Source organism: Eurypyga helias, unplaced genomic scaffold (assembly GCF_000690775.1).
Source record: "Eurypyga helias isolate BGI_N326 unplaced genomic scaffold, ASM69077v1 scaffold2393, whole genome shotgun sequence".
NCBI classification, from domain to species: Eukaryota; Metazoa; Chordata; class Aves; order Eurypygiformes; family Eurypygidae; genus Eurypyga; species Eurypyga helias.
Window position 1 is genome coordinate 32,785 of NW_010241682.1, and position 12,967 is coordinate 45,751.

General features: G+C 37.8%; 1 protein-coding gene across 1 annotated transcript; it reads right to left on the minus strand.

The window, feature by feature from the left end:
• Positions 1–5,741: 5,741 nt before the first annotated feature.
• MDH1B (malate dehydrogenase 1B, NAD (soluble)) lies at positions 5,742–12,747 on the minus strand (the record flags this gene model as incomplete). The annotated part of the gene is made up of 8 exons (XM_010148816.1): positions 5,742–5,822; positions 6,564–6,703; positions 7,835–7,998; positions 8,865–9,006; positions 10,067–10,569; positions 11,247–11,389; positions 11,532–11,666; positions 12,593–12,747. Coding segments are annotated over 8 exons (1,463 nt in total), but the record flags the coding sequence as incomplete, so codon positions are not given.
• Positions 12,748–12,967: the final 220 nt, after the last annotated feature.

Here is a 12,967-nt window from a genome sequence, read left to right on the forward strand (position 1 = left end):
TAAAAACTAAATAGTAGGAAACTATCTAAAACTTAAATAATAAAATTGATATTAAACCTGAACTTAAATGAATGTTCACTTTAATACATTTTTCCAGTGAGGACCATTGATCATTCATCATAAACATGACAGAATACTGGCCAAGTATGAAGAATATTCAGTGATCTATAATTCTTGAGTCTACCATAATTATGCTTCTCACCATTTTAATTGGTGAAGGCTGCAACTTTGTGTTTCAGTCTCTAAATAATCTATAAACCTTAAAATGATGGGATGCAGGTTTGCTTTAATGATTTTTTCAATACAGACTATAATGCCACATTTTTTATTTAAGTACTTATTTGAAAGAAATACTACTATGTTTCTTTTTCACTATTCTTCCATTTTCTTTCTTACTAAGGTTCAGAGTATGGACTCAACCCTGGGTTCTGCAAGACTGCAGTTCTGCCCAACATTTATACAGGCAAGTAACTTTGCTTATACAATTACTCCTAAAATGGGTGCAGTAGTATATACCTCTGCAGAGGCATCTACAGAAAAGTCAGTGTAGGGACAGAAGATTCCAAGCAATGAATTAAATGTGTTTAGTGAACGCTACATGTAGCAACCTAAAAAATAGACTTACACACAGCTTGCCTCATGTTTTCCTCCTTTTTTTCTCTCCAGCAAAGGTACATAAAATAAACCAAGAGGATGAAGGTAAAAATACACAGTTTAACCTCACTTTAATTAGAACTCCCTCATTAGAATGTTCCCACTCAAATAAGAACAGATCCACTGACTTCACTGAGTTCTACAGCATGCATAATCTATTAGTATTTGATACTTAGTGTAAGATGACAAGCTCTCTTTCCAGTAGAGCGCAATGTCTAACCTTTAAATGATCCATATGGATAAACACACTATACTTCTGTACTAGGCTACTTGTGGTCTCAAAGTTAAGTATGTGTTTATGTGCTTTACCAAACTGTCTGTCGTGCAACATCATAACATCATACCCATGAACTCTCCCTCCAGAAAGTTATGAAAGGTGTTATTAACATATGTACAGTCTACATTTTCTATATACAAAACTCTATGGAGAGTCCACATCTTGACTGCAGTAGGAGTGCTTAGGTGAAGTGAACAGCATCTACTTCAGTGTTAGCACATCGACTTTATAATGGACATAAATATGAAAGTAGAAGCAGTATCTGTCTGCCATCAAATCTGAACTAACTCTGCTCATTGATACACCATTTCAGTCAGTGTGTTGTATTTCAGCTACACGTGCCCTTTATTAATAATAAAAAACAATTCCACAAGAGAAAAATTACAAATGTACAGGAAATGAATGTTTACAATATAAACTCAGATCCCACTAACAAAAATACTTATGGGCAGAACAAGAGTAGCCTTATTCTTCAATTCTATGGGAATGTGCAAGAAAAGTAGCATGTTTGATTACTTCTGTGTATTTTGTTTGCCCATACAAGTTCTCAGAATATGTAATGTAGCAAATAAAATGCATTTTTAAGCATGCTACATGCTTAAACATGCTACATGCTTTTTAAGCATGCTACATGCTACTTCAGCAAGCTGAAGTACAGAGAAAGACAAACCAGATCAAGTACAGCAGAAATCTCCCAATAGATCAATTTACTTGATCACAGCGGCCTTCCTTCTTTTGAAATCAGACAACATGCGACCAACATTTTAAATACACATAAAATAAACTACAGTTACTTTTGTTTCCTGTGAAGGTTGAAAACATTCTATGTTGTGTTCAAAGGCTGAAACTGTTGTCTCCTCTTAAATATAGTAACAATGCTTACCTTTCTCTCAGCTACTTACTACAGGCCCAGCAGTCAGATGACACTGCCAGAGACGCCGCACTTAAAAGTTGACTTCAAGACACAGTTCTAAAGGTTTTGCTTTTAAATGAGTGCTGTTCACAACAAATGTCTGGCAAAGGCCCAGATCAAAGTATCAGGTAACCATCTAAGCAGTCAAAACAGAGAATGCTAATTAATTAGTAATAAAATTCCTGAATTATTAAAGATAAAACTTCTTTGATCTTTGTTTCAAAGCAATTTTTTCTTATGGTTGGAGTGCAGTATTTCTAAATTAAGGGGGTTTTACTAAGCATCTCCCAGTTGCTGAGAAACAGTGTTGCTATAGAGACTGAAAATGTGGTGGAAGCTGGCACAATAATGCAGAAAGCACAGTGTGCTGTAACAAACAGTTGGTACAAGTACACAAAGGAAAAAAAAGTCCTAGTGGTAATGTCCTAGAATAAGAATTGTTCAGACCAACCAGAAAGCTTACATACTCTTCACTACACCTAAATGCTAGGTTTTATGTAGAATATAACATTTGTACGACACGTGTTTATCTTAAAGTCCTTTTACATAAATTTTTCAACAGTTCCTCTAACACCCAAGTAGTAGGATTCATCAATACTATGAATATCCTGCATACATAGCATTGCTCAGTAACTTGTGAGAAAACAAAATTACTTATTACTTAGAGAAAACCCAAACTTAGTGATGACTAAATCCAACATTGTGTTACAACTGCAACCAACTTTGAATATGTTACCATATTTTTAGCTTCCCTATTATTTTTATTCTTTGTTTATAGCAAAAGCTTGAAAAGGAAACTTTTCCATTCTATTATGTGTCCATAGGGAAGACCTTTATTTCCCTGCAGGCCACTAGGCAAATCTAACTAGAATAATTTAGGATACAAGAGACATCCAAGACATTTGCTTTGTCTTTTTCCTTCCAGGCTCTGAGAAGAAACCCTTTGCCTGTGGTTTTCAGGTAGTGACCAACAAGTCCAGTAAGCCTGCTTATATACTGCAGGAACAGTTAATTTCTTTCTCATTAACAGCCATGCAGAGATGGTACTTGAATTGCAGTCTGTTTGAACTACTATCTCCACAGGTAGAATGAAAGAATTTAAAGAGTAAAAGACTGCCAAATTATATTCAATATAGAAAAAATTCCTTTCCTGTCTTGGAGAAGGAGCTATGTAACAAACCAGGTAGTTTGGAAAGACCACTGGCAGCATCCTTCCCTGCTATGCTCTCCTGAGACATCTGCCCTCAGGTGCTCCTCAGAGACTCAGACAATTTTTGGTGCATACATGACTAGAAACTAATTCCCTGGAGACCGCTTCCTTGTGAAATGAATGATTCCTAACCACTTTCTTCAAGACTTTTTACACCTGGCTCTACGACTCCCATGTTTATTTTTCCATGAAGATACCTGTAACAGTATCTCAGTCCTGTACATGTTGCTTCTCCCATACACATTTCACATGAGAAACTCCACTCTTCCTGCTCCCTTGTGATAGCCCAGCTTTCTGAGCTCCTCTTTCTAAGATCAGTGAGACACCCTTCCTCATTCTGTCCACATCAGCCGATAAATAACAGATAAGCTCCTCTTGGCTTCCTCATATCAACAGTCTACCCCTGTTCAGAGTCTGAACCTCCACTTGAACAGAAATAATTAATTTATTCCAACTATATGTATCTGATTCAAAGAACAAGAAACTTTATTTTGCTTTCAACACTCACATCTGATAAAAAAACCCAACCAAGTACAATAATATTTCATTTAACACAGTCTCCATCTTTTAAGACACCAAAGACATGCAAGTGAAAGTGGTTTCTCAACAATCCTGTTTAGACAAGTATGTAATTATTTGCATGTTTGAATTAAAACGTGAGTAGTCCCTATGAAACTCATGAAAGAAATAAAAAACATGGAGATAAAAATGATCATCACTAAGGAGATGTATGCACTTAGATTTTGTGTAAGAATACATATTCTTGCACAAGTACTGTGTTTCATTACACTTGAAACAAGAACTTGGAGTTACAAAACTGTTACTCTATGTGTGACAATCTTACTCACAGTTGTCATAAGATGAACATTTTAGACATCAAATGAGTTTTTGAAAAAGTTCATTGGTCTGAAGAAATATGTTGTTGGATGTAAATGAAATCTTAGACTCATTAAAGTCAGTAGGAGTTTTGCTTTGGTCTCCAGATTAAGAATGTTATATTCACACTGTTTATGAAATATTTTCTGTCTATAGAAAATGGTTTTTGATGAGGAAGATACTGTAAAAGCTATGACAATGTTTAGCCTTTTTTTATAATTTGCTCTTTTGAGCAATGAAAACATTGGTTTAGGATGGGAACTTCCAGCATTTTCTCCTCCAGACAACTCTGGCTAAAGTGAGCCAGTAGGCAAGGTTTCCATCTCTGTAAAAAAGAGCAAAAACAGGACATTTTTTTGCCAAATTCCTAAAATACTTACATATGGAAGGAGATAAACCAGGCAGTTTCATAATACTTTAATAGTATGGCACCTGATGCTAACGTCACAAGAGCAGGCCACAGCTAAGCAGTTAGCTGCCAGCAGTGGAAAGGCCCTCTGCTTGGTGTTTAAAGCAGCCATGAGGAATGGGACAACTCTACAGAAAAGCAGGGCCATACAAGTCGAGAGCAGACAGGGAAGGACACTCCTATCTAATTGGGAATCTCTTGTCTGGGTAAATCAAGGTCATGATAGGAAAAAGGCTTGTTAGGACCTAAAAGTAGGAAGAAATGGCTTGAACATTGGGAAAGTGCAGGGATTTTGGAACATGAGAATAGGGAAAAAGTGAGAAAACAAGAAAGAAACAAACAGAAAACCCCCCACAATTAAAAGTTCATCTATTCTTATTGTGACAAATGATTCTTCTTTCCTTTATATAATCTTCAGAGGAGAGAGAACTTGAAAAGCAAAATAGGTAGGTAAAGCGGCACAGAAAGACGTGGGAGAAGATGTGGGGTTTTTATTCTGCGCAGGAAAAGTAGATTGTGGACTCAGGGGAGTTTTGCCATGGCAGTATCATGCAGACTATAGCATTCCCACACGCTCCTAAACATTAGGAAAGGATACTGGAGTTGTTCTATAGATTGTTAGTTGAAATTTCTCATATCATTGTGCATGATAAACCTGGTGTGTCATTAACAAACAAAGTGAAATGGCTTAGTAATTTATAATGTAGGGATCTCTAAAAGATCTTTCATCGACTGTAATTGGAAGACGTGGCAGATGTGACTGCCACTTATCAAGATTGCCTTCTCTATAGAAAGTAGGAATATCTTTTTTTTAGCCTACTGTCTTTGTGTGTCTCAACCTTTTCTTCTTCTGACTGCCTTCTAGACTAAACATACTGAATGAACTGTTTGGTACTGGAACAAACAGAATAATAAGAAGTTTGAGTTCCACTTCACAGGATTTTTTCCTCTGTTGGAAATTCAACTAATTATTTCTAGACAGTATAGGAAACTATAGTATAGAATAGCTTCAAAAACATAGTAGGACATATGCTGAAAGGGGTTTTCTGGTAATAATTACTTGACTTAAAATGCTTTTCTATTTACTAATAACCTAAGATAAAATGTGTCGTGCTAAATGTGTTATTTATGCTCAGCTTTTATATTCATGATCTGTGAATGACACAACAGAAACTTATCAAAACATGGTTGCTACCACGCAAGCTCGCCCTTCCTATCCCCATGACCCAGCCACGGTCAGGGTACAGCGAACAAGCACTTGCTATTTATATTTATTCCTAAAGAAATCAGGAAGATTTCGTTTAATCCATTTCAAATGAAAGGCACATAAAATAAGACTCCATTACTTAAATTCTCACTTAAAACTTGATCTCCTCTTCTATGGGGAGAAAGACCCACCTTGTCACAAATATTTTTTACAAGTGATACTATCAGCTCCATATGGATGCATTTCTTTTATTTCCTTTAGTGCAATGAGCTTTTCCTGAATGAAGGGGAAAAAGATTTTAAAAAGGTTTTAGTATCATCTATTCTTTTAATCCACTCTAATTTCTAGCACAAACTTCAAATATGTTAAAATAAAATAATCCTTACTTGTTACTAGTATAACAAAAAAATCACAAAACCTGATTGAAGGTGGAATGTAGAGTTTGGGACCAGTCTTTTTAGTATTTTAATATTTAGTCAAATTAAATTATTTTTGTCTCACTAAGTGACAAGAAGTTCATAATGAAATTATTGCTCACTAATTTTGTATTTTTCTGAAAAATCTCTAATTTTAGTAAAATCTGGCCTTCATTCATGCAGAATCACAGCCATAAGGATCCCAAAAGATATTTTTCCTGGCATAGAACTACTGTGAATAGCACACAAGCAAGGTCAACATCATCATCATCAGCAGCAGCAGCATAGAACATAGAAACATTAAATTAAAGCTAATAATTCTGTTTTGCACAAAGCCTGCAGAACTTGGGGGTGCAAATTCTAGACTTACACAAGTAAACTTATTTTAGCACCTCCTTTTTGAGCAACAGAACAGTCGTGTGTTCATTCAATATATAAATACTACCTTACATTTATAAATACTTGGTATTTATCGTGCATTAGTGCATGCGTGCAGTTTGTATGCCTTAACATTTGGAGTAAAGGTCTCGGTAATCAGTTATAACGCAACGTACCCATAGGTGGCAGAATGGGCATACTACTAGTCACAAGAAATCCTCACCTGAATCAGCTCATGGGCTAAGCATCCCAGAACTTCTTGGGTTGTTTCATTAATTTCTAATTCTGTCATGACTTCCCAGTTACCATTCTGGAACCTCACTGGCATAGAGAAGACAATTCCTTCAGGAATGCAAAACTGACCTGAAGAAGAGGGGAAAAATGACCCAAACATATTATTTCTGATTAAAAACCACATCCTCACTAGTGTCAAGATTAACTCCTACAGACTTGCAAGTCTGCAACTGTTAAGATCTTAGTATAAACAGAGACTGCCTTTTCCAGTGTACGCTAAAGACTAGAGAGTTCCACTTTTACTGTAACTTTGTATTTTAGTTAGAAGTACATGAATCACAGAATCGTGGAATAGTTTGGGTTGGAAGGACCCTTAAAGGTCAGCCAGTCCAATCCCTCTGCAGTGAGCAGGGACATCTTCAACTCAAGCAGGTTGCTCAGAGCCCCATCCACCCTGACCTTGAAAGTTTCCAGGGATGGGGCATCTACCACCCCTCTGGGTAACCTGTTCCAGCATTTCACCAGCCTCATCAGAAAAAAGTTCTTTCTTATATCTAGTTTGAATCTGTCCTTTTTATTTTAAAACCATTAACCCTCATCCTAATGCAACAAACCCTGCTAAAAAGTTTGTCCTCATCTTTCTTATAAGACCCCTTTAAATACTGAAAAGCCACAAGGTCTCCCCGGAGCCTTCTCTTCTCCAGGCTGAACAACCCCAACTCTCTCAGCCTTTCCTCATAGGAGAGGTGCTCCAGCCCCCTGATCATTTTCGTGGCCTCCTCTGGACCCACTCCAACAGGTCTATGTCTTTTCTGTGCTGTAAGACAACTGCTGTAGCAATTTTATATCTTAAAAAGGGGAATTCTTTTCATTTTATATAAGGGTTAAAAGGCTGTTGTGAAATGTTCCATTTATTGGTTCACCTAAGTACACAGGAACATGCTTTTATAGCTTCATCTCTAAGAACTGTAAAGAGTCCTTGTGTAAAACACATACACCAGAAAAGCATTTAAACTAAAAGACTGAGACAATCTGCAACAAGACAATATCAGCTTAAGAGATGCTTGTATCAAATCACAAACTCTGAAGAGTAAAATTGCTCATATTTGGAAGTTCTTATGCTGAAACAAACACTTGTACTCACAGTATTTAATGGAAACTTGTAAAACAAATCATTAAATTAAAAATATTGATTAAAAACTAACATTATAGGTACCGGCAAAAGCTACACAAAAATATGTAAAGCAAAAGTAGATTTACCTTTAGTAAGTATTCCCACAGAAATGATTTCCCCAGGAGGAGAGCCATGATACCAGTATCTCAGTACAGTGACTACCGCATGAGCAGGTAACATTCCTACGCAGTGATGGACCCGGGAACTCAGTGAACTCTGTGCAGATAGAAATTCCGAATGGATCCATTCGCTATCAAAACAAAATATAGTCAAAACTTATTCAAACTTTACTGTTGAAGGTGAGACACTCAGAAGAAATGGGGTCTAACAGAACGTGGCACAAAAGGGAACAATAAGCACTACATACCTATGAAAGTTAGGTCATTTACTCAAGTCACAACCTTATAACATAATATTATTATTATTGATATGTATTACCATCTTATGTGAAAACCCAACCGTGAACCATAACCCCCCGTGCTAGGCACAGTACAAGTATAGAACAGAAATGTCTGCTGTCCAATAAGTGCTGGGTTTAGGCCAAAGTGGGAGCTCCAAAGAGCCAGGCCTGAGTGCAGGTCACATCTGCTGCCGCCGCACTGCATCCGTCCTTTCCCTGCTCCTTCTCTTTCCACAGGAGCCATCTAGCTGCCAGGTATCCTTTTAACGTGTATTAACAATGTGTCTATTTTTGGAAACTGGCAACATTAATGTGCTCAAGCCATATGTTCAATGGAACTCAGGTACTTCACGGTGCAGATATATGTTTAGTATTACTTCAAAGCTTCTTCATGCATCCTAGACATCTAAGTCACTGTCTGGACTTCCATTACTTCTTATCAGCTGCTCATGATATAAGAAAAACACATGTAATATGTAGGAAAATATAGTTATAAGCAAAGTCGGCAGGAGAGTCAGAACTGTGTATAGCACTGGGAATTACTCAACTTCTTTTGCAGACTGAGTTCTTCAACTTGAGTTTTCCAGTATGTACATCACTAGTCTGTAAAGACTTCTTGAAAACAAAAACCTTTCTTGATGTTTATTAAACAGTTCAGATAAACATGGATTAAAATAATCTATTTAGTTTTATTAAAAAAAAAATCTGTTCTGTACCTATCATAAATCATATTCAACAAAGGACGTGGAAAATTAGCTGGGCCCCAAACAGCAGAGTCGTATCCATAAAGTTTGGCATGTGACAAATCAATGTAGTTACAGCCACTAATATTGCCCCAGACAATCACGTCTTTAACTCCTGTAACAGAGGAAAATACATAGATTATTGAAGAGACAGACAAATATTTCACAATGTAGGCTGGACTAGGTGACCTTCAGAAGTCCCTTCCAACATGAATTTCTCTTCAATTCACTGTCTTGCCTTGACAGCAGAAATTATTTGATTTGAAAAGATTCTCCATAACATAGGAAACCTCATCACAAGCTGAAAAAAGACCCTTAATTTATATGTTATTGTACATAATAGACAACACCTAGTAAATACTTAGTTGTTAAAAAACAACAACAAAAAATCATATTGCAAACTTAGAGCAATGTTTTTTGAAAAATTCTGTACATGCAAATTAAGAAGCCTAAAAGTAAAAAGTCATTAAAAAAAATCTACCTGCTTTGGTACAGAAGGAGTATCTCAAATAACATACTGATAGGCTACTCGGTCTATTAACTTACTTTTTCATTAGGTTCAAAAATGTCTAGATTTGTCACTGATGACCAGTTCCTACCCTGCAACACTGAAAGAACCCTGATGCTGAGCAGGCTGTTGGAGCACACCTTTGCTCTGCAATGCAGGACAGTGTAAATAGAACCAAGTTATAACAACTGACCTGAGAAAGACAGCTAATTAACCCAGAAATAACACTACAACACAGTTCTACTATGCTTTCATTATCTGCACAGCAGTATGTTGTCATGTTTATTCACAGATAGTTTGTGTGTCTCCGAAGTAACAATGCACTGCAGAGTGCAAATGCAATCTTGAAGTCCTAGTTCCTGATCCACAACACAGCTCAGTCCTTCCTAGTGTATTTCCAGCATGAAATACACACCAGGAGGGCAGGGCTGCGTTCAGGAGTTGGCAAAAGAATTCACATTCATGTAATCAGGCACAGATCCTGATAGCAGTAAGCATAGAGGATGGTAGCACCTGGCATTCTATACAGCCACGCAATTCATTGAGTGCACTGCTGGGCTTGCATTTCTGCATGTGCATCAATCTGTGTTCTGCAATGAAACATGTACTCTCAAAGGTGTCCATCCTCTGAACTCCCCACGTGCTACCTGAACACATAAATATTCACCTGCTGCATTTATATTCAGCTTCCTAGCCAGCATGGCTTTAGCTGTACTTTCCCAGGATGTGGCAATGGCAATGACATTTTCAGGCTTAATGGACGGGCCGTACATCATAATCATCAGCGCCTTAAGGTTTACAAAGGTTTTTCCTGATGAAATTACTCTGACCTCACTCTTGGCATTCTTCTCAATCAGGGGAGCATACACTTGACAGATCTCACTCACTTCTCTGATGTAGTTCTCAAGGGACTGGACTTCATGGCTTAAGAGGACATCATCAAGAACAATGATAATATCGGCTTGGACAAAAGCCTCATCTATTTCAGTGTGCTCTGAAATACTGCGGAGGAGTGGGAACGCCATGTCTTCAGCCTCCATTACAATACCACAAAGAACTTCCTTAAACTGGTCAGTGTCAAGCAAATGAATACAAATTTCTGTGGTCATCCCAAACACTTCTCCATTTGCCAACAGAGGGATCAGCTGATAACAGATTGGAGATGATGCACTGATAAGAGAAGGATATAGAAAACTTATAGTTAACAACTAACCACTGCTTTTGCGGAAGTATGACATAAATAAACACAAAGATCTTTCTTTTTTATTTGATTATGTTTCAGTAGGCCATTAGCTTGGATCCCCTATTGCTCCTTCCGTCATTTTAACAGCTTAAAATTAAAACAGTTGGGTTCTCCTTTCATTTGAGGGTTCCTTCATCTTATACATTTCAGTTGATACCGTCACTTAAAAGCTGGTGTGTTTAAACAACCACAGTTCTTGTAAGGTGCTCTGTCAGGACTACCAGAAATACAGAAATTTCAAAAGCTAGAACTTCAAAAGCCTCCTCATTTAAGTAGTCCCAAAGACATTTAATGCAAGATAGTTGCAATACAAGATTTCTAGCTTATTTTGTAAATACTTGTTTTTCCCTAAGGTGATCTGAGGTATAAACGTCGCCTGTTCGCATCCCTCACATAAACTTGGGCAAAATGTAAGAAAATTAGAAATAGTGTCTGAATTATGTACTGAATGCTCATAGTGAGAGGCGCAGAACCTAATTCAAATCAGCACGTTACAGGGATTCGTGTGTAACTTCAGGTGGTTACACTTGTTGCACGTGACAGGAAAAAGCATGTTCTTCTGAAGCTGAGTGAAACATCATAGATACTCCTTTTAAACTCTCACCTGGTGATCCAGATCTGCAAAGGCTTGATAAGACTCTTCATCTCTTCCCTCTCTTTTTCCATTTCAATATGCGCCTGCAGGTTCTCCTCAGCAATGTCTGACATTTCCTCACTCGACATCATTGAGGTGATGCCGTAATAGTTCTAAGAACAAAAAGAATGATCTCTAATAAAATGACAACCCACACACAGCAAGGCAACATTAGAAAGGATAGCTTTGAAGGAGGAATATAAATAACAAGAAAATGTAAAGTATGGCTTTACAGTATTAAAGGCAGCTTATTACCTGAGCATATTCCAGAAAATCATTAACTCCTCCCAGAAGCAGACCCTTCCCTCCACGGTCCAACAGTTCTTTCCAAATAATAGGAGATTGTCTGTGTTCCCATCCATTCATTTCACAAATGCCATGAAGCCACTGCTAATTTAAACATCCCCACCAAAATGTTTTAATACTTTTTCACATTTGATAACACTTAAAAGTTACAGCTATAAACATTATCATTATTTCTTCTCAATACATAATTACATGGTGCTTCACAACTTACTCATGTACCACTGTGTGCAAATTGGGGGAAATAACAAAGAGCAAGGCATGGTGATACACTGTAAGACCTCAGCAGAAGAGCAAAAAGTCTTACTTCCGCTTGATTTCAATGCTGTAATTTTGCTCAGTTGTCTTAGTGGTAGTGAAGATAGCAATGTTGTGAAGCAGCGAGAAATCTGAGGATTCCTATTTAGCTGCAGGAGATAAGTAAGCTGCAGATGTTAATTGCTATTTGCTTAACTGTCCGAGTTACTTGGCTGAGGTGTCAAGCAAAATACAAGGTAATAAACATCATAGTACTCTCTATCTCGTGAAATAATACTGCACTGTTTTTCAGTTCCTTATATGGGCTACAGTAAAAGTACTCAGAAAGGCCCATCCACATTGTAAACAAATATGTAAGAATTCATTTCATGCTTCCACTGTAATTCAAAGCTGTTGAATGCCAGAAATGTTCTTGATAAGTAACAACTCGCAAGGCATATGCAGTCAGAGTGTGCAAAAGATTTACAGGCTGAGCAGCCATTTATACATAATAAAAAACTAATAAACTTGAACTTCTTACTGACAAAACACAGCTTTAGCTGGCCCACATTTTGTGCCCATCTTCTGTGTGAAGACCCAGTCCCTCACAACATTCAAACCTTTCCTCTGGCTGGCGCTTGTAGCCAAAGCTGCTTTTGCAGCACCTCCACCCACGTATCAAAACGCTAATAGAGGAGACATACTACAGCTAAGCACATCTGTCACTTTGTGGAGCACTGGGGCATCTACCAGCAGCTTGACTTACTGTGGCTTACCTCCCATTTGTCGGGGTGCTGAGTGATCTTGTGAACCCTGAAGTCTGGCAAGTTAGCCTGGAGATAGTCAGCCAGGAGTTCAGCTTTGGCATAGTAAGGGCAGTTTGCCTTACCTGTGAACACAGCGACAAAACCACAGATGGGAGATTTTGTGACTCATAAGGGCCTAACAGGCCAAATGCATTCTAATTATTCAATTACAAGTAATTAAATGTAACTAGCACCCCTTGAATTCCCAGAAAGTAACAGGACAAGCACATGAGCCAGCAAAGAAAGGATGATTTCGAGGTGAAACAGTCCCTTCAGCCAGGCTCTTCAGTCAGGCTGAGGCGGCCACCCCGGGGTGGGGGGGGACGGGGACAGCACAGAGCAGAC